General features: G+C 45.3%; 1 protein-coding gene across 5 annotated transcripts in view; it reads right to left on the bottom strand.

Annotated features, from left to right (window-relative positions):
- Positions 1–23,267, bottom strand: part of SEPTIN9 (septin 9) — a 452,544-nt gene that overhangs the window by 50,760 nt on the left and 378,517 nt on the right. For all 5 annotated transcript variants that reach the window (XM_073555419.1, XM_073555421.1, XM_073555420.1 and 2 more), the window contains one exon: positions 5,879–6,076. In XM_073555419.1, the coding sequence (XP_073411520.1) occupies positions 5,879–6,076 (198 nt within the window). The remainder of the gene's footprint in view (positions 1–5,878; positions 6,077–23,267) is intronic.

Genomic DNA, 23,267 nt, shown 5'->3' with positions numbered 1-23,267 from the left:
GGCTAGAGGGTCCCTGGACCTGGCTACGAAGCGCGGAACTTTGTGGTTCATCCGAGATGCCATGAGGTCGACGTCCGGAGAATCCCAGCGCTTGCATATCTGATCGAAGACTGAGGGATGGAGAGACCATTCGCCTGACGCTAGGCCTTGACGACTCAGAAAGTCGGCTGCCCAGTTTTCCACCCCTGGAATGTGCACGGCGGAGATTGCTGGGACGAAACGTTCCGCCCAGCGCAGAATCCTGGCCACTTCTGACATGACTTGGTGGCTGCGCGTGCCGCCCTGATGGTTTATGTACGCCACAGCCGTGGCGTTGTCCGACTGAATGCGGATCGGCTTGCCGACGAGAAGGGGTTGCCAGCGAAGAAGGGCCAGAAAGATTGCTCTGATCTCGAGCAGATTGATAGGAAGAAGAGCTTCCTGAGGGTTCCAGTGTCCTTGAGCTGTCCTCTGATGAAAAACCGCTCCCCAACCCAGGAGGCTGGCGTCGGTGGTGATGACTTGCCACCGAAGCTGGAGGAAGGACCTCCCTTGGAGGACTGATGTAGACATCGTCCACCAAGTGAGGGATTGCCTCACTTTGAGGGGGAGAAGAATTGGCCAGTCTAAGGACCTCGTCGTCTTGTCCCAGGCTGAAAGGAGGGACAGCTGAAGAGGACGAAGGTGAAACTGTGCAAAGGGCACTGCTTCCAAGGAAGCTACCATCTTCCCCAGAATTTTCATGCAGAATCGAAGGGGAATGGGCGTTGGCCGTTTGAGGGCTCGAATCCCTTTGAACAGAGCCGCAAATTTTTCCCTCGGAAGAAACACCCGGGCCAGGTTCGTGTCGAACTCCATGCCTAAAAAGGTCAGACGCTGAGTGGGGCTGAGGACGGACTTTTCTTTGTTGACTAACCATCCGAGACGGTCGAGAGTATCCAGGGTTATCTGAAGACTTAGGAGACAGTCTTGACGGGACGAGCCCTTGATTAAGAGATCGTCCAGATAAGGAATGATGAGAATCCCTCTGGATCGAAGGATGGCCATGACCGTCGCCATCACTTTCGTGAAAACACGGGGAGCGGAGGCTAGGCCGAAAGGGAGAGCCGTGAACTGGTAATAATCGTCCTGAATCGCAAACCTGAGATATTTCTGATGTTGCAAGCAAACAGGGATGTGAAGATAGGCATCCCGTATGTCCACAGAGCAGAGGAATTCTCCGGGTTCCATTGAGGCTATCACCGATCGAAGAGACTCCATTTTGAAGTGAAGAATCTTCACGTGGCGATTGAGCAATTTGAGGTCCAGGATTGGCCGCAGGGAACAGTCTTTCTTCGGGACTACGAAGAGATTTGAGTAGAACCCTGAAAACCGTTCGTCTGAGGGAACGGGAACAATCACTCCGGCGGAAAGAAGGGAGGAGACGGCCTGAAAGAATCCTGGAATGTGGGACCGTTGTCTTGGAGGACGAGACAGGAAAAAACGCCTGTCTGGCGGGGAAGAAAATTCGATCTTGTAACCGGATGCGATGATTTCCCTGACCCAAGCGTCGTCGACAACCGACAGCCAAGCGTCCACGAAAAAGGAAAGTCTGCCTCCCACCCTGGAAAAACTTCCAGGTGGGGGTGCCCCGTCACTTGGAGGCAAACCTACCGGAACGGGCACCTGAGGACCTGGAGTATTGTCCTCTAGATCTCCAGCGGGGAGCGGGCTTGTAAGAAGGTTTCTTCTGCTCTCGCTCCCTAGAAGCGGAAGGACGCTCTTGCTGGACAGATCTCTCTGTGGACGAGAACGGACGAAAAGGCCTAAAGGGCCGAAAACCCTTTCTATTAAAAATGCGTCTTGGTCGAGACTGGGGGAGAGAAGTACTTTTACCCCCAGTGGCATCGGAAATTATTTGATCCAGCTTGGCCCCAAAGAGCCTAGAACCATGGAAGGGCAGATTGGTGAGCGACTTTTTTGAGGTGGTATCCGCATTCCATGACTTAAACCAAAGAACTCGGCGTACAGCTACTATATTGCTGTTAGCCCTAGCTACACAACCGGCCGCATCTAAGGAGGCGGCTAAAACGTATTTACCCGCGTGATTAATTTGATCTGCTAGATCTGCCAGCTCGTCCTGGGGAGCTGCCGCTAAGATGCCCCTGCGAAGAATTTTTGCCCAAGCCGAAATGACTTTAGCTACCCAGGAGGAAAATAGGGCAGAGGGAGGCACCGGAGGCCTCAAAGATAGACTTCGCCAAAGATTCTAACTGCCTGTCCGTCGGATCCTTAAGCGATGCACCGTCTGGAAGGGACAGAACTGTCTTAGAGGCTATGCGAGAAACGGGAGGGTCCACTTCCGGGGCTTTGGTCCATTTAGAAAGCAAATCAGCCTCAAATGGGTACAAAACATCCAAATACCTGCGGCCCGAAAAGCGTTGCTCAGGGTGCTCCCAATGTTTGGCTAGAGTAGTATCAAACTCGTGGTGGTTTGGAAAAGTTTTAGATGGAGGTTTTGAACGTTTAAATGGAACAGAATATTCCTGAGGAAGGGGCTTGTCCTGCTTAATCTCCAGGGTTTGGAAAATAGCTGAAAGAAGACTATCGACCATACTTCGTGTTTTAGACATGTCATCTGCTTCTGAACTAGATCCTGATTGTGGATCGTCGTCTGACCTAAGGTCGTCCACTGAAGGAGACGGACACCTGGGTGAAGCAGACGGGCCTAGTGAACTGGAAGACGAGCCCGATAGGAGACGCTTCCTGGACATCCTATTCGGCCTGTCCCTCTGAAGGTCGCGGTCAGGAGCGGACGACTCACCCTGAGAGGCGGTCGGAGCAGCGGTGGCTGAAGATAGCTGAGGCAAACGTTCTAGGACCTGGACCAGGGACTGAGAGACTTTGGTCAGATCGGATACCGACTGAGACATAGCTACGGCCCATTCTGGGAGAGGAGAAGTGCCCCCATCACGGGGATCTGTGTGCTCCTGAGAGGCCGACATAGCTGAAGGACTGCAGGACGGGCAGAAAGGAGATGGCTGACCCGAAGCTCACTTCCTTTTACAGCGCGCACAGGCGTAATGAGTAGCGGTGGGCCTGAAACAGAGCTCCCCTGCAGGGTTGGGCATAAGGAAAACTGCACTGAATGTCCGCGGAAATTGGGGAAAGAACTGCGGAGGAGGGCTAATATCTCTGCATAGAGCAGAGCCTACCTAGTTCCGGCGAGCAGCAGAAACGCTGAAGTGTCCCCCAAGCAGCGCAGAAAGGCAGGACCGAAGAAACAGGAAATGCATGATGAGGTGAGCGGTGGGCGGAGCTTAGCGGCTGAGCCGCAATTGGAGCTGACATGAAGGAAGGGGACGAGGAGCCCTGTGATGGGCTAAAAAAGGCGCGAGGAAAGCGCGCTCAGAAGGAGGAGGAGGCGCCCTGAGAGCGGGAGCAGAACTGAAAGTGAAAGTCAGCACCGCAGCCCTGTGATTAAAACGCCCAGGAAGGAGAAGATAACGTCCCTGTAATGGAGGTACTGGCGCGCAGGAGAGCTGTGGAAAACCATGGCCAGCTATGAAAACAGGGAGAGAAAAACCCTGTATTCAGCCCTTTAATATGAGTGGAGAGGCGCGCGGCTGGTGAGAGCGGCGCCCGTCAGGCAGGGAGAGGGGCGGGAAATTCAAATAGCCTGGTGATGTCCAGTTACCCACCAATGTGCCTCTTGGGAATGCTTCGGGCTGGAGGGATCGTTCAGGCACCTACCTGAAGTCCCTGAAGAGGATGACCACAGGGACCTCTCACAAGGGTAGTGGCCGCTGTCCTCTGTACCCGCTTTCTGTAGAAGACGGCATTAACCTCTTGATGGCGAGGGGAATCTTGCGATCGCCGTCTTCCTCTCAGCCCTGTCCCGAGAGAGGGGTGAGGAGGGGGATTTTGGCAAGGACCAGCCACCTGTCCGCATCCCATAGCACCCGGAGGTGATATGGGACAAAGTCCTGCCAGCGCACTGAGAGTTGCGATGTGGGATCACCACACTGCTCGCTCAGCCGCCTGATATGGGAAAGCAGAGTGAACTTTCACCCTGTTTCCCGACTTGAATCTGCAAACCAAAAGACAAGAGAATTAAAAAGTTCACACTAGAACACCTAAGGAAAGAAAAGGTTAATTGCGGATCTGGGAAGATCCCGGTCCGCCTCCTACAGACACTAAGCACAAACTGAGGTGCCTAGTGCCTGTCGGTGGGTGTATACTGCCGGGGAGGAGCTAATTTTCTTGTTTTGCATAGTGTCAGCCTCCTAGCAGCAGCAGCATACACCATGGTATTCTGTGTCCCCCAATAAGGCGATAAAGAAATTATGGTTACTCCCCCTTCCACGAAGGCGTAGTTCCAGCGATGTCGGTGATGCTATTCCCCGCGTGTTTGTTGTGCCAGGTGGCCTCCAACTGCGTTACCCGACCCCTGTAGTCAACGTCACATTACCCCACCGGGAATAGCAGCGCCGCCGCTTCAGGAGGAGAGTATACATCGTTTTTATTTTCTGAAGCAATTATGAAGCTGTCCAGTAGAGGACAAAACCGTTAAAACTCCTTTCCATTCTGATGAACTAATGGATTGTTAAGTTTTATAGTTTAGTTCTTGTTGTCTAGATTACTGGACACCTCTGCAATCCATCAGTTGTGGTTAGTCTTCTAGGCAAGGTGTCTGCAGCATTGGATGAGAACACCAATCTGGTCAGCTTCAGAGCTGCACTCGCAAGCCGAACAGCAAAAGCAAAGTCACCTCCGCTAGCAGCATGGAAGATCACACAGTTGACCAGCGACATGACAGGCAAGAAACAAGCAAGAAAAAAAGCGTGGAAGCAAGGAAGCAGTGTGCCCCTGAAGACAGAAGATTTAACAACCCCTTGAAATTGTTGTGAAGAAAAAAATCCAGTATCTCTGAGCATAAAATCAAACAGTTTTGATTTCCTAGTATATGGCAACATATTGGAAAATTCTCAGGTCTGTCCTAGAAAATACATAATTGATTAAATGAAAATGCTGTAATATCTTCTGTACTTTTCCTCTATTATTCCTCAAAGAAATGCATGAATGAATTGACGCAAGAAATGGTAACATGTAATTGTCATAATTTCAGAAAAGACACCCTATAGACCGACAGATAATACCCAGTTGTCAGTTTGTAGATACATTTCCAGAAGGAAAAGAAGAGGAAATGCAAAATCTGAGTTGTAAGAAATACTATATCATTTCCCGTTACCCAAGAACGATGCAAATATTTACTAAAACAGACATCAGAAGAATTGACAGATTGGTTTTATTAGAATTACATAATTAAAGTTTGATGATGATCGTCTGTACCCACATGGTAGCTGTAACCTGTGAGAACATTGCAGTATGGCTATTCCTGACAGAGCCACGACACCGCATGGTGCCCATTACAAATCAATAGACTGTCCGTAAATTGCATGGTCATGCTGGGTCTTCCAACACAATTCTTCGTAGCCATTCTATTGCCTGGTTAATTGATTGAACTAAAAAAAAGGCATTTTCTACACCAGACAATCCCTTTATGTTATTATAGGCTCCCCATCAGTATTGCCATGACTTCTACCACTAAGTCGATACCACTGTCAAAGGCATTGACCTTCGGTCAGGCAATCGTATGGTCGACAATACAGTAAAATTACTGTACCTCTAAGGTCACAGCTGAGGAACCCTCTAGAAATGCATTGGTCTCAGCTCCGAAAGAGTGAGAATTGAGGCCCGAACAAGTAAAATTACAACTAAGGCAGAGAATATGCTGCTGTGGCAAATTTCTGTGAATATCAGCACAAGTCATCCATATTCTACACTGAACCCACTGAGGAGTACAGTCATTGGCACAAGTATGTCATATTAAACCAAAGCAACATTTCTAGGTACATACCAACCACCATGATGTTCAGCTCAAAACCTTGCTTCATGGCCTTTTTCCTCATCTGTTCCAAAATGGCATCTATTCCCACGTAACCAAAATCTGTAGCAGGCTTTTCACCCACTCCCCGGGTGGGAAGAGGCTGCTTCACCCCCGCATCCCTGATCATGTCGGTCATAGTGACGGCGTATGGTTGTACGTCCTCAATAACTGTGGAAATAAAGAGAAAACATGATCGTTACCTCTAGAACAAGTTGTATGTGTTGCCTCAGTGCCATCTGTGCCACACGTAGCTTCTTATCAGCAGTACATTAGCTTGCATGGTGCCCAGTGTGTTGGTAACCAAGGGAGGGGAATGAAGGCTATTCGGTGCACAAACAGTTTGGTGGCAACATAAAGAATACTACAACAGCACATAACACCTGGGTGTACAAATCTCAGGAGCGCCATAGGCTTATGATCCACCTTCCTTGGTAAATAATACAGGATTAAGGATGCTTTTTATTGCAGGAAAGGATCATTAATCCAGCATGTACGAGACCTAAAAGTTCTCTGATCAGGAATAGCAAGACACGCTCAGAAAGATCTGTTGAAGAACATTTTTGGTTTCAATATTTAGCCTGGGGAATACTTGACCTTCATGCCAGAAGAAAGTGAAACCAAACCCACATCTCATAATGTAGGTCCCTTAGAAATCTCTAACTGTATGGGTAGCTATATTCTAACAATGGACACAAGCGACCTTACTTTTAAAGGAATAATAATAATTTCCATAATTGGATGTGGTTAAATAAAATGTTCCTGTTCTGAGATAACCTTATAAATGTGCCCCTGCTGTGTACTGTGTAATGGCTGTGTCTGACCGTACAGGGACATGGTCTGATCATATCAAGGCTCCTCGGCAGGGGAGGAAGCAAGAGAGTATACACACAAAAGGGACAGCTCGGGATCACAGCTGATTCTGTAAGGTAAAACACTTTTTTTGTCCTCCCCTGCCCAGGAGCTGTGGTATGATCAGACCATGTTCCTGCAGTCAGACACAGCCATTACACAGTACATAGCAGGAGCACATTTATAAGATTATCTCGGCACAGGAACATTTTTTAACACATCCAATTGTGAAATTATTCCAAGATCTATTAAAATATACTTTGGGAAAACCCCTTTAAGAGATCATTTTATGTAATGGGACCCAACTGATCTAGAATACGAAATGTGCTTAAGCAAATAGATTAGTGTGAAAACAGTACAGTAATGATTTGGTGTGCACACTGAAAGAGCCCTGCTGGACCCTAAACATGTACGTTATGTGCCCCTCCATCCTTCACTGAAAAGCAACAATATATTTCTTATTTCACCCTACCTGGTATCCTCATGTTGCCTCTCACTGCCTCCTCTGCTCAGATCGTTCCTACTGGCTCTAAAATGGCTGCCGCAGAGGCCATCTTAGATGTAGTAGGACCAGAACAGCAATCTCAGGAGGGGAAAATATTTGACTCAAGGTGGGGTGGCTATATGTGACATATGTACATACAGTTGTGCTCAAAATTTTTGCTTTCTTGGCCTTTTTTCAGAAAACATGAATGATAACAGCAAAACTTTTTCTCCACTCATGGTTAGTGGTTGGGTGAAGCCATTTATTGTCAAACTACTCTGCTTTCTCTTTTTAAATCATAATGACAACCCAAAACATCCAAATGACCCTGATCAAAAGTTTACATACCCCATTTATTAATACCGTGTATAGCGCCCTCTAACATCAATGACAGCTTGAAGTCTTTTGTGGTAGTTGTGGATGAGGTTCTTTATTTTCTCAAATGGTAAAGCTGCCCACTCTTATTGGCAAAAAGCCTCCAGATCCTGTAAATTCCTGAGCTGCCTAGCATGAACTGCGCCGCTTGAGATCTCCCCAGAGTGGCTCCCTCAAGATGGCTGGACCTTCATTGTAAATACACCATTGTAAATACACACCTGTACTTTGCATCTCCTCCACCTCATTGTAGATTGTAAGCTCTCACGAGCAGGGTCGTCTTAATTTGCTTTAATTATTGTATTGTTAACATTGTTACTTATGACTTGTGTTTTGAAACAGTTAAACTGTAAAGAGCTGCGGAATATGTTGGCGCTATATAAAGATTATTATTAACGATATTGAGGTCAGGAGAAGGAGATGGCCACTCCAGAACCTTCACTTTGTTCCGCTGTAGCCAATGGACAAGTTCACTTGGCCTTGTGTTTTGGATCGTTGTCATGTTGGAATATCCAAGTACATCCCATGCGCAGCTTCCGAACCGATGACTGCAAATTTGCCTCCTGTATTTGCTGATAACGTGCTGAATCCATTTTTCCTTCAACTTTGACCAAGTTTCCTGTGCCTTTGTAGTTCACACATCCCCAAAACATCAGCAATTCACCTCCGTGCTTTACAGTAGGAATGGTGTTCCTTTCATCATAGGCCTTGCTGACCTCTCTCCAAATGTAACATTTATGGTTGTGGCCAAAAGTTATTTTGGTCTCATCTCTCCAAATTACCTTGTTCCAGAAGTTTTGAGGCTTGTCTCTGTGCTGTTTTGCGTATTGTAGACAAGATACTTTGTGGCATTTGTGCAGTAATGGCTTTTTTCTTGCGACTTGACCATGCAGCCCATTTTTCTTCAAGTGCCTCCTTATTGTGCATCTTAAACCAGCCACACCGCTAGTTTTTAGAGAGTCCAGTATTTCAGCTGATGTTATTTGTGAGTTTTTCTTTGCATCCCGAACAATTTTCCTGGCAGTTGTGGATGAAATTTTTGTTGGTCTACCTGACCGTGGTTTGTTTTTACAGGGCCCCTGATTTTCCATTTGTTAATCACAGTTTGAACGCTGCTGACTGGCATTATCAATTCCTTGGATATCTTTTTGTATCTCTTTTCTGTTTTATACAATTCAACTACCTTTTCCCGTAGATCCATTGACAATTCTTTTGCTTTTCTTTTGACTCACAGTCCAGAAAAATCAGCAGCTGGATGAAAGATGCAAGAGTCTGTCTGGATCCCAGAAACTCACTCTGCTTTTATGCACACACACTGATTACAAGCAAACAGGTCACAGGTGAGGAGGTTACGTACCTTTAGTAGCCATTCAAACCCATGTGTCAATTTCTGTGCAGGTTATCAGGCCAAAATCACCACGGTATGTGAATTTTTGATCAGGGTCATCTGGATGTTTGGGGTTGTGATATTAGGATTTAAAAAGATAAAACATAGCTTGACAATAAATGGCTTCACACAACCACTAACCATGAGTGGAGAAAAAGTTTTGGAGTTATCATTCATATTCTCTGAAAAAAAAGGCCAAGAAAGCAAAAATTCTGCCGGGGTTTGAAAACTTTTGAGCACAACTGTATAACTGTATTTCAGGGCTATCCAGCTTTTGCTTAAATCTGAGTATAGGAAAGCTTGGAGATTAGAGGATCACCATCCCAAGTACTAGGCTGTCATCCAGCTTCACCAGAATCCTAAATGGAACTCATTACGTAAAGACTCACCCTCTCCCATATTACTACTTATAGACCTAAAAGGGACAGCAAATGTATTAGCTTTTATGGATAAACATTTATTGCCAATTCCCCCCCCCCCCAAAAAAAAAAAAAAAAAAATAGCTAAATGGGCCACTTAAGAACATTTTATTGGAAATATATCAGAGGCACAAAGCCCATCTTCTGCATAATTGTGAGGTTTCTGGTGATGGGGTCTATAGAACAACCCTGTCTGAATATGATCACACAACCGGCAATCCAAGTATGCACAATGTTCCAGCTGCCCTGCATAAACCACAACATGCCATTCCCCAGATTTTTTACCGTTTCACGCACCGAGTACACCCGGCTGGCCCTGTGTTACCAGAGGGGGGCAGAAGGAAAATTTGTAACAAAGTAATAGGGCATCAGAGGACAACACAGAGGAGAAATGAATAGTCATGCTCTGGAGCAAAGGAAGCACGGAGCATGAGTCAGGTAGGAAATGTGGAGACTCGGGAGCGGGGTGGAGGACAGCACAATCTGGAAGCAATGTATATTTAAAAGGAGGAGAAAAAAAAAAGTGTGAAAGTAGATGGCAGGCTGAGCTGAGACCTTTGTTCATGTGCCTGTGTTAAGAACTGGGGGCAATCCCAAAATATAGTATAATAATGGTTGGAACCACAATTACTGTTCTACACACAATTGTAGCAATGTAGTCCATAAAGCACATACATTTGCGTGACTGCAACCCCATCCTCACTTCCTATGCTAATTTTTTTTAAGACAATATTGTGGTTTAAAACAACTGAAATGCAAATAGAGGGTGGTCCCCTATAGGTACAACAGTACAGGAAACCACTTCATCTGCATATGAACTGACATAGCGACAGATTCACTGACTTTTTCAAAGTATGACTGCAGCAGAGGCACACACAAAAATACCTACACTAGACAAGTCTTGTGTGGATGCACCACATGGCTCCAAGTTGTCCATTTCCTTAACAGGAAAAACTAGCCAAAATTGTGAGACGCTCAATATGAAAAAGCTCTGATCTCACACTAGTTCAGAATTAAATTTGGTAAACCCCTTGGGGATAACTCAAATGATTTCAATTACTAAAATGTTATAAAATGTCATTTTAATCATGTATCAGATTTCCAGTTATAGAAATTTCTCAGCAGTGCCAACGGGGTTACACCAGTGTACCTGGTAATCCTTGGTGATCGGTGATCTTCACATGTATCCAGGACATGTCAGAAGATCAATTTGACTTTGATTTCCAGCTGCAAACCGCTAAATCCCTTCTTATTCTGTAATATGGTATTAAATATGAAGCCCCCATTAGGTCTCACCTTTCAACAAACGTGCCAACTACAAGCTAAGCTAATAAGCGAAACGCATCCGAAGGCACGTTTAATGGTGATGAATCCGATCTCCTTGGATACACGTCCATGCTGCCAAAGTTCTTTCAGGACCTAACAATCTGCCCAAACTTACAGGAAACATCATTCATGGCTGGGTGACACCTGCCCCAGAATAGCTTAACTATTTCAATAACAGATGCCTGTAGCAAACCAAGCTCTAAGTGCAAGTACATATTATAATATATATAGGAGCCCAGAGGTATATATATTTTAGTCACCGGTACTCGAATGTCAAAATGGTTGGGAAACACTGCTAATATAATAAATCATAAGCAATCATACAGCCACAGGACAACAAGGGTCTTCAGAATATCATGCATTTCCTTTGGAGAAATAAAGTAATCAAGACACCTATTCCTCTCCAACTTAGGCCTGTTTCACACATCCGTTTGTCACCATCAGTCAAAATCCGCCGATTTGCAAAAAAACGGATCCGCCATTTATCTTGGCGGATCCGTTTTTTTCCCCATTGACTTTCATTATCAGCGGATTTTGACTGAGGATCGTCCGTTGCATCCGTATTTCTGCGGATCCGCCAAAATTTTGAGATCACCGAACGGACAATGCAACTTTTTTTTTGTTGTCCGGATCCGTATTTTCCTCTTTTGCTACATGTTTAACCCTAAATCCAATCTGGTTGCTGGATAAAAAATCTCTCTCTCTCCTCCACTCACCGCCTCATCGCCCAAGATCTCGCCTCCTCTGACCGCTACATCGCCGGTAGTCATTTTTTCTTTTCAGCCCGAGTTCCTTTAAAATTCTAAAATCGGCGGATCCTGGCGCACCAACGGACTGGTGGCTCCCGTTGGTGTTTCATCGCCCACGGATCCGTTATCCGCCATTTTAGCGGCTGCCAACGCACAGGAAAAACGTAAGTGTGAAACAGGCCTAAGACAGATGATTTTTCTTCTGGCTAATGTCAAGAAGCTGTTTTGTCTAAATGAGATCTTGCTATGTAATGCTGGCCTCCGTTATGTATATAGTGTGCCTGAATGACAAGACATCTCTGGAGGATAAGGCCACAGAGATCTGGGGGGGGGGGGGGGGAATAAGGCCACAGAGATCTGGGGGGGGGGGGAATTAAGGCCACAGAGATCTGGGGGGGGGGGAATTAAGGCCACAGAGATCTGGGGGGGGGGGGGGGAATTAAGGCCACAGAGATCTGGGGGGGGGGGGAATTAAGGCCACAGAGATCTGGGGGGGGGGGGAATTAAGGCCACAGAGATCTGGGGGGGGGGGGGAATTAAGGCCACAGAGATCTGGGGGGGGGGGGGAATTAAGGCCACAGAGATCTGGGGGGGGGGGGGAATTAAGGCCACAGAGATCTGGGGGGGGGGATTAAGGCCACAGAGATCTGGGGGGGGGATTAAGGCCACAGAGATCTGGGGGGGGGATTAAGGCCACAGAGATCTGGGGGGGGGGATAAGGTCACAGAGATCTGGGGGGGGGGGAGATAAGGCCACAGAGATCTGGGGGGGGGGGGGGGGGGAGATAAGGCCACAGTGATCTGGAGGCGTGGGGCAATGCATGTAAAGAGAGGCATGAGATACTGAGTAAGGCTAATTTCACATTAGCTTTTTTTGCGCAGCGCATTGTGCACAATAGAAACGCATACAAAAAAAAGCATCATGCGTTTTTGCATGTGTTTGAGTTTATGCGCATTCATTCGTTCTCTAGGGGTTAAAACCAGTGTCTACACATTTTTACGCCAAAAATGCATGCTCACGAAAACGCAGATGAACGCATGTCCATGCGCACGCCTGTGTTCCCATAGACTGTCATACGTTATTTTGTCGCATTCCGTGCGCATGCGTTTTTTGGACCCAAAAATGCAACAGGTTGCGTCTGGCACGCTTAGGAGGCACACCTTGAAAAAACGCACGTGCACGAAAACGCATATGAACGCATGCAAAAGCAAGACCATGCGCACGCCATGTTAAACATAGGTACGCATGACGCATGCGCATGGACGCGCACGATGCGCTGCGCAAAAAACCGCTAATATGAAACCAGCCTAACATATCCTTAAAAAAAAACAACCTACAATCTGTGCTACCTGTCCTACAAAACTAGATCACTGAACAAGAGGTAAAATTAGAGGAGAATATTAAGCCAAGGGCAACTTGACTGATCTTATGAAAGCAGCAGAAGAACGGCTCAGGGCCCTGACCACACTACCTGTTTTTACAAACCACAAGAAGATTGTTCTGTGATCATCGCTCCTGCAGAGGATACACGTGACCTTGTCTCCTAAACGACAGACATTATCCCACCAATAGTCACACACACACTGCTGCATTCAGAATTCACACACACTAGAGCTCGTCTATTAAGCTGCCTATACATGAGAATACATAGTCTATGAAACCAATTCTATATTCATAGATTGTAAGCTTGCTAGCAGGGACCTCACTCCTCTTGGTATCTGTTGTTTATGTGATTACTGTTATTCTGTAAGGTCTTTTATTATCTGTACAAGTGCCCTCTAAAATGTAAAATGCTGCAGAATATGTTGGCGCTACAGAAAATTATTATATGATTACACTATGCCATAATGAAGGTCAGTAGCGCTTCATAAAAAAAAAAAAAAAAAAATGAAGCTGATTCATAATGTTATGATACAGTATATGCACACTTTGGTTATGCCGTGCATAGGCTGTTTGGTAACAGGAAAAAAAAAAAAAAAAAAAATGGCATTCAGATAAATGATAGAGCAGCTGTGTCCCACGTGACGTCCACAGCAGAGCCTCGGCGTGTCCCACGTGACGTCCACAGCAGAGCCTCGGCGTGTCCCACGTGACGTCCACAGCAGAGCCTCGGCGTGTCCCACGTGACGTCCACAGCAGAGCCTCGGCGTGTCCCACGTGACGTCCACAGCAGAGCCTCGGCGTGTCCCACGTGACGTCCACAGCAGAGCCTCGGCGTGTCCCACGTGAAGTCCACAGCAGAGCCTCGGTTCCTTCTAAGCAGGTTGAAGCCGGCATTAAAATACCCAAGAATCCTTCCACTCTACAAAGCTCTTCTCCTGTCTTATGTATCATTGAGTTGCTGTTCCTAACAAATCAATGATCAGCTTCACTTTTCAAAATGACACATTGCTATGGGCAACAAGGATTCATTTAATAAAAGGCCCATTGTATCCTTGCAAATAAAAAAAAAAATGAAGTTAAATGTTAATTAGGATATCAAAATATAGAATACTGAAGGATTATGATCAGTACAAACAGAATAAACACTTGTCTCCCCCCTCCAATGACCTAATTGGCATTTCTAGTGGAATGTCAGCAAACCCGAGGAATGGACATTATGGCAGAGCTGTGGGCAAACCCTAATAGCCCAGCAGTAAAATGACATGTACAATGTACTGGATATTAGCCCTACTGACGATCCTGTAAGGAGACAGAGGTGAGAACGGAACAGAAAGTCATTTCATATGGCAGAAAGAGCGTTGCTCCCTGTGCGGGCTCAGGAGGGTGTGTGTGTGTGTGTATACCCCTCTGCCATCTCCTGCTCCTTGCCTGACAGACAGATGAGATGTTAAGAGCTTCCTGTTTATGTTAAGACTACAGAGAGAATAAGAAAGGGGACAGAGGAGGGGTGATGCCCCTAACATGGCCTGACACTGCTCTCTTTCTGAAGCACACAATGCCCTGTGCTGTACGGGCCATTACCACATCAATGTGGAGCCTTCAGTCACTTGCTGCACAATAATCTGTAATAATAATAATATTATATTATTATTATTATTATTATTATTATTATTATTATTATTATTATTATTATTATTAATCTGCGGTTTTACCTGCGGATTGCTCTGCGGTTTTTCATCTCCTCAATGGAGGAGATGGTAAACCGCAGCAGAATCCGCAGAAAGAATTGACATGGCAATTCTTTCTGCGGATTGAAAACCGCAGATAATCCGCGCGGAAAATTCCGCACCGTCTGCACTGCGATTTTTGATTCCCATAGGGAATCATGGTACTGTACACTGCAGCAAAAACTGCTGCCGGTCCGCAGCGGCCAAAACCGCTGCGGAACAGCAGCAAAATCCGCAGCGTGTGCACACAGCCTAAAGGCCGCGGTGTTTATTTTAGGGTTACCCAAAGTAAATTCAAATAATAATACATTTGAATCAAATATGTAATAATTATACCAAAATTACCTCAATACATTAAAATGCTGTCCACCCAGCATTAGCTGGGCGACCCCCCCCAAAAGAATCACCGCAACAAGAAAACAAATAAAATAGGGGCAGGTGGGTGGGGAGATGCTTCCGTGTAGAACTCTTCAGTCAGACAGCCCCAGATCTAGAAAGCAGAGGTTTAAATAGATGCCCGTTTCCCGCCTAAACTGCCAACTGCCAATCAAATTCCTGTTACCAAAATCTGCCTTATCACATGACACACTGAAGAAACCTCTAGAAGGTTGATACCACTAACAGAACCTTAAAAAACAGGGGGTGGATGAAAATGAATGATAAATGGAATGTACCACATTAGTAAAAACTAATAACATTAAATTAATAAAAGGCAAAATGATTCAAAGTGCCCCCTTTGATGATATATTACGGGGGCTCACATTCTCCTCTAGAAGGTATGAAGAAAGAATAAGGGGTTGCACACAGTGGTACAGGAGCCGACACAGACAGAAGAGGGTCCCTGTGCATAATCAGTATGTGGCCCCTATGCAGTGTAACCGTTCATCATAATACACAAGTCCACCTGCTTTGGGGGTAGAATTAGCCCCCCTTACCACCTCTTGGGCAGGGGCACATAGTGTTCCTATACATCCCAAATACAGGCCGTATAGAACGCATGTGTCATTGTATGAGGTACATGCATAAGGTAGCAGATTTACTAAAAGCAGTGACATTTGTGAGGGTCATTAAAAAGGGCTGTATGAAGGACAAGGTGTAGATAAAGGCAGGGCGTCATCTCATCCCACATTAATATGGTTGGAAAAAGACATATGTCCTATTAAATGAAACCGTGGGATGGGAAATGATAAAAGAGGATGGGGTAAATGTACAACCACGACGCATTATCCAGCCCGCCCCAAAGAGATTACTGATCCCAAGTCTTGATCCACTGGGCTAAACAGTCACAAAATACGTTTCAATAATTATATTAAAAAAAAAAAAAGCATCAATGGTTCCCGCTTTGACCAGCTTTTGGAGGTAGAGAAGCCTGGTCTCATGTGGCAGTTGAACCAGTCATTTACCAGATGGAGGGAGAGCCCCCATGTCTTTTGAGAGGGTCTTACATGAAACCGATTTTGACCATACTTTTTGTATGGGCCATTTACATGTACAAGTTCATCATGTCCTCTCTTAAAAGAAGACTTACTATCCAGCTGCTGCTTCCCATACGACTACATCATATTCTTCCAGGACAGACAATTTACGGGAAACTCAATGCTTAAAAGTCAACAGGGTCGCAGCATTGAAAGATGCCCAACATGGAGCTACTGAGGTAAAAAAAACTTTTCCACCTATGTGAAATATCATGTTCCATGAGGTGATTATTGGGCGGTCTTCCGTGGTAACTTTTTCATTTCCCGTGACCAGATAATCTGACCTGACCGAGCTACAGTTGGTTGCAAGTACAATACTTCAGTTTTATTTGCTCACATAGTGTCAAGAGATGACGCTTGACAATGGCAAACAGTTCAGTTCTTAACCCATAGCTGTTTCCACACCATCTTAGCACGTTTCCCGATAAAACCAACAACAACAAAAAAAAAAATCTTGATTATTGCATACCCTAAACTCCATGAGTCATAGGTGCAATTGCAGAGTCAAGGGTTAAATAGTCATATTTTTGCCCAGAAATAAGTTCTATCTTGTTCTCCTGCAAACCCATCACAGCCTGCAGGACAGCGATGCTGCAGTTACATCAAGTTCCTGCCAAATCGCTGTGTCCTCAGGCCAACGCCTTGATATGAGCTAGAGAAGTGACAGCACACCTTCATTACAGAACAATCACAACCATTAAATAAATCTAACGTTTCCAGATTTATCCGCTAACAGTGTATGATGTGGGGGATTAATGGAAGCAGCCTCCAATATTCAGAAGTATCGTACATTCACAGGGGCGGCGAGGAGAGTGCTGAAAATTCTAAATACACTGCAGGATTATTTTAAGCTCTGGGGCAAGAAAAAAAAAAAAAAAAAACTAGATGAGAAGGATGCAGGATAAGTACAGTTCAGGGTAATCGCTATGCAAACTGCCAGAACAGTATGGGTTCTTCACACAGTATTTCCGTTGGTCAAAAACAGAGTTTTCTAGTGGAAACTGCTTCAGGAATCATTTCTCCATTGGAGAGTTTTTGGAAGAGTTTTTCAAACTTTCTTTTCTATAAAAACACTGAATATTTTATGGGCTAAACCATGTAGTGTAAGTGTATTAAAATCCTCACTGATCGCCATTTTCTCTGGTGCCCAGAAGAGCTCTGGTCCTCTTCTGAGTTCCACATCTCAAGCTAAGGCTGGAGTCACACTGCGTTACTGCAGTCCGTTCAACGCAGAGTGTTGACGGATCGCGAGGGTCCGTCACAGAATGACGACACATCGCTAGTGCAAGCAGATTATGGCATGCTTTAGCGATGCGCCCGATAATGGGAGTGAATGGCAGCGTTAACGGATCGTGTTACATCGCGTTATGCCGCGGTGTAATGCAATCCGTTAAACGGACTGCATTAACGCAGTGTGACCTCAGCCTAAGACTCTTCGGATCACACAAGGCTCTTACAATCTCAGTCTACGGAGCGTCAGAAGTAGGTTTTAAAGGTTTACATTACAAAAGTGACTTCTGGCTCATACATAGACCGCAATGTGATCCGGCAAGTCGGAATAGGCGTCACGTGAGCAGCTGCGCAAACCGGAGAAAAATGAGATCTCACTACATCCGAGTGTCTACCCCCGAAAATGATGGACGATAGAGCACATGTTGCCTATTATAATCAATGGCACCGTTAGCGCATACAACCAAATCCAGTTTTGGGGGGGGGGGGGGGGGGGGAGGGTTAGATGAGGGACAAAACGCCATGTGGAAGAACCTTAAGCGTTTTTTCCCCAGTTTTTTATTTGAAGCATTTCCCATCAGAAGCCGTTTCAAATAAGTGATGGGCACTTTCTTTTCTCCCACCAGGTATTTGTGAAAGCCTACATAGTTTAGAAGATGCTAAAAAATCTGATCATCATATTTTTCCATAGATGTGACCAAGAAGATAATAATAATAATCTTTATTTTTATATAGCGCTAACATATTCCGCAGCGCTTTACAATTTGCACATATTATCATCACTGTCCCCGATGGGGCTCACAATCTAAATAGATCCTTTTACGCGCACTTTTTCTGGTGATTTTAGGAGTAGAGCATGTCCAGAAAAGAAAAAAAAAAAAAAAAAAAAACACACAAAACAAAAAGCAGTATGAACATACACCAAGAAAAAAAATTATTCACCAATGCCAGTAACACATCTGACACTCAAGTATACATAGGAGACATGAGTTTTGCTGCAGGTCTGGACATATTGAAGTCAATAATTCCCTAAAAGTACTTTTTGATATGGCACGAGATTAGACCACCATGGGTCTGAAGGTACAAGCTGTGCACATCTGTAGACTGCCTGATACTAAACACTAATAGAAATTATTTTATCGTTGAACTAATAGAAGATGTGAGTGTGAACATGGCTAATTACACAAGTTTACAGTAAATCCTGACGATCCTGCTCTGATGGCAAATAGGAAAACAAGTTTTTCTCTTTTCAAGAAATCGTCACATAAAAAAGTCTTAGTGCTGAAGGCACCCAAGTACCAGGCCGCGAGCAGCACCCTTTCAAGAGCAACAACAGTGACCTTTCCTTATCCTGCGCCAGCTGGTCCAGGAGAGGATGTGGGGCTGTGCTGGGGGAGGAAGGGAAGGAGAGGCTTGCCCTAGGGAAGGAAGAATAAAAAAGGTCCTTAGGGGGGAGAACATGTAGGCGGAGAAGAGACACACCAGGGAGGTTTATCACTTCCTTATACAGGCCTGTGAAATGTAAATGCAACCATGTGTTCTGAGGTACCAGTTATATACATGTATATGGGCTCCTACATGCCAGACGCAGAGGGCAAGAAAAAGAAAACCTGCAGAACAGCATGTGGGAGGGACCAAAAGCAGTGAAGTGATCCTGATGGTCTCCACATAATGAAATCCAGGTATATTATAAACTATAGCAGAAGCTTCTTGTTAGGGCCTGTTCATGAAATCAGATTTTTGGTCAATATTTCCTCTGTAGATTTTGGTTATAAACAGGACTGGAATGGCAGATGGAAAGCTTTAGTAAAGAAACGACCCTCCACTATAAACTAATCCCATTTTTTTTTTTTTTGTCAAAAGAAAGAAGAGCAATACAGATTCAAACGGCAATGTCTGTATGATGGACTACAGAAGATGACTTCTCTGAACTATAGGATTGTGTCATGTTTTATGCCATGTCATAATTATTTTTATAACAAAAAACAATCACATGAAAGCGAGTGACCCTCCATCCCTATATAAAACATGGGGACAATTCTAATGTCTAGTCAGTAACCCAAATGTCTTCCGTTGTGCTGAGATAAGGGACAAATCTTCATGATAAATGGCTACTGCAGCAGCATGGGGAGTGCCGTGTGCAGTCCAAACGTGAGGGATGGACCAGCTATAAGAACAGTGCTATGACCATCCCGCAACAGAGGGCGAATTGGGAGGGATGGTCCAGAATTTCCAAAATGGAGCTACATGGGGAGAGCCATGGAAACTAAGATTAGTTTAGTGAATTTTTCAAAATTTTTGTTCCGATTATGATCGTCGACGAATATTGTATTTGCAATATTCGCCTAACACAGCCGGACGGCATTGGTGTCAATGGGAGTAGATACGATCGAATATGTTCGGAATCAATCGTCAAACAAATTCGGAAGATCGTGTTAAAGTGGTTACCTCATAAAGAGACTGATTGCCTAAATTTATGGCTTATGCACTTATAGGATATGAAATAAATGAGAACGATATCTATCTCCAGAACCGGGGCCTATATACAACTTCTGTATAGGAGGTACAGGTCTACGTTATTGGTAAAACTCTAGACCTCTTAGGCTCCAAATCATTAGTTTTTGCAGCATTCCCAGGATAACGTGGTTTAAAAAGTTATGTTTTTTAGGCTTCTGTAACGGGGGCCCAGCGCGGTCACAGGCTTCTGTAACGGGGGCCCAGCGCGGTCACAGGCTTCTGTAACGGGGGCCCAGCGCGGTCACAGGCTTCTGTAACGGGGGCCCAGCGCGGTCACAGGCTTCTGTAACGGGGGCCCAGCGCGGTCACAGGCTTCTGTAACGGGGGCCCAGCGCGGTCACAGGCTTCTGTAACGGGGGCCCAGCGCGGTCACAGGCTTCTGTAACGGGGGCCCAGCGCGGTCACAGGCTTCTGTAACGGGGGCCCAGCGCGGTCACAGGCTTCTGTAACGGGGGTCCAGCGCGGTCACAGGCTTCTGTAACGGGGGTCCAGCGCGGTCACAGGCTTCTGTAACGGGGGTCCAGCGCGGTCACAGGCTTCTATAACGGGGTCCAGCGCGGTCACAGGCTTCTGTAACGGGGGTCCAGCGCGGTCACAGGCTTCTGTAACGGGGGTCCAGCGCGGTCACAGGCTTCTATAACGGGGCCCAGCGCGGTCACAGGCTTCTATGAGTGCCATATTACAGATGCATGAACTTGGCATTAGTAAGAATCATTATCTTATACACAATTTCACAGATGATGCCAATGCTGGAAACTGCTCACAAAACCAACTCTTAGGCCTGTTTCACATTTCCGTTTTTTGACGTCAGTCAAAATCCACCACTTTTAGAGAAAAAAATGGATCCGCCCCTTTTGTGGCGGATCCATTTTTTTGCTCCATAGACTTGCATTAGCGGCAGATTTTGACTGATGGTCATCCGTCGCATCTGTTTTTTCACGGATCCGTTAGAATTGTAGCGTCTCTCCCGGGTGGAGATGGACTCTGAAATGTTTTTTTTGGAGCGACGGACCGCTATTTTCAATTGCGCATGCCCGGCAGATTTGCTCAGCCAAGCATTTTAACCCTGAATAGCGTTCTGGACTCGCCGTGAAAACTCTCTCCCCTTTTCCAGAACGCAGTTGCTTTAAGTTTCATCCACTTGCCGGCTGCAGCGAATCCGTATGAAAAACGGATCCAGTGGCATCCGTTTGGCCCATGACGGAAACGGATCCGTTTTTTAACGCTCTGGCGGATTTTGACTGACATGAAAAGACGGAAATGTGAAACAGGCCTTATCAGACAGACAGTTATGTCGGTACTTCAGGACCATGTTGCTTTTTGTTTGCTAGTTTTTTTGTTAACAAAACAAGACCTACTAGGTTTAACTCAAAATGAATACATGCGTGACCATGTGCTACAAATGTGTGATGCCGCAACATCGACTAACTAAAGTAATTGTGAAACTACTTTTCTAACTGAAGTTTCAGTGCGTTGATAAAGAAGTGACAAGTTTGTAGTTTGAGACTTCTAAAAAGAAACTTGGATAAGCCTGTTCCACGAGAGGAGTACGTCAGGCATTCATCACGTTTGATTATCTTTAGGATATAGACATCGGCAAACAAGGAAACATATTACCGTATATGCACGTCACAACTGGCTGCTTGTGGAATTATTCCACTCAACCAACCGAAGATGAGAAAATGGATAACTCCATGTGTTGGTTTTCAAGGTCCTACAAACAGTAAGAGAACTTGAAATTTATTGCTGCGGGCCAAGAAATAATTAGAAGGAATAGTTATTCAAAATTTGCCTCCACGTGCCCTTAAGGATGTTATACAACCAACTGTATTGTTTGGTTCTGGCCACAACTTATCGCCACCCTCCCGACAGAACAAGGTCAAGGCCTTCTACTTTCACATCTCTGATTAGAAGTGCAAACTTCCCAGCTTTAAATCAATAAATTTACTTTATTCTGGCATCATAAGCAGAACATTGACATAACAAAAATTATATATTTTGGCATGTGTACATACATATGTCCATTACTAACATAAAAAGTAGGATTTGCCATGATGGACTTTTTCAGCCAATCCTCTATTGTGTCCCCCTGAGATGTGCTGTCACTTCTTTTCCAACATGTCAATGGGGATTGCCAAAGCTGATATCTCCAAGCCAAACAGCCTTCATCCAGCATGATATGACTATTGGCAACTTAAAGGGGGTTGTGCATTTTCACTCAAACTTGAACTACAGAATAACCCAATAATCGTCGCAGTTGAAGCCCCTGCCAGACCAGTGACCCCTATGATACTCAGAGTTGCTTCTTGATTTAAATGGCTGCTGAAGATTATTGCCTTCAGTGTCTATGCCAAGGTAGACGGGCCAGGACCAGGCTTGTGACTGGCTACACTGTTCATGTGTTGTGGAAAGGGTATTGCAACCTATATAATACCTATGGAGAGCATTGGAGAAACGGCACTGGAGAAGTAGGGGCTTCAACAGGTAAAAAAAATGGTTATTTTGCCATTTCAAAGCTTTTGCTGCCTGTCATCTAATTTTTGAAACTGAACAATCTCTTTGAAAGAGTTAAACGCCAGTGAGGCATATGGCTATATCATATGAACGGGGGTCCTTTGCTTGGACTAGAGGATCCAAAACCAGCTCCGTAGGACTCGGATTGATCATTATATGGTTGGCATGTAGCAACTGTGTGTTGGGATGTCGCGGGCACCCAAACAGATTAAGCAGGTTGGCATGCTCATCGCAGGGGTAAATTCCTGCTAGAAAGATTGAAGTGCAATTTTTGGACATTTTCTGAACAGCCCTGCAGAATGTCGCACTATGGGCTAAATAATAGAAACCAAAATATTGTAGCCAGAATAAGGTGTGTAGAAATGTAGTTACACAAATCCTGCAGCGACTACAGACCATAGACAATCACAGAGCAGGACGGCGTGACCTGGAAGAGGTTACAGAATAGGCTGCTTGGGAGGATGTGTGCTTTTTTGGCAGATTACAGAGATTAACCAGGAGAGAATCTGAGAATGGTGGGGAGAAGACGGGAGGGGGTGAAAAGGGTGAGGTCTGTGTCTTCTCTCTCCGAACAGGAAACTGCCACAGATCTCAGATGTAAGGCGAGGCGGAAAGGGTTACCAGATCATTTACCGTGCTCATCGATCAGCGGTGAGATACAGGCAAGCAATTGGGGCCACTTGGACCCTATTGCTATTTAGCTTGCAGGGAAGCGCTCCATCCACTGCGGTGTGGGTGCCACGGAGGTGCGAGATTACTCACAATAGCGCTGAATGGGGATGCAATGCCATAGCCAAAATGATGACAGCTTGTTAGAAAGCGCCATTCGAAAAGTGACAAACGTACGGATGTTATTCATGGTGATTAAACACAGTCTTTCCAATAAAGGTTATAGCGCTGAGACTATATGGAGGGGATCCAGTG

This window comes from Dendrobates tinctorius, unplaced genomic scaffold (assembly GCF_039654945.1).
Source record: "Dendrobates tinctorius isolate UK_male_01 unplaced genomic scaffold, ASM3965494v1 ptg000223l, whole genome shotgun sequence".
Lineage (NCBI taxonomy): Eukaryota > Metazoa > Chordata > Amphibia > Anura > Dendrobatidae > Dendrobates > Dendrobates tinctorius.
Note: the sequence above shows the minus strand (reverse complement) of the source record. Positions and strands in the feature narration are given on the sequence as shown.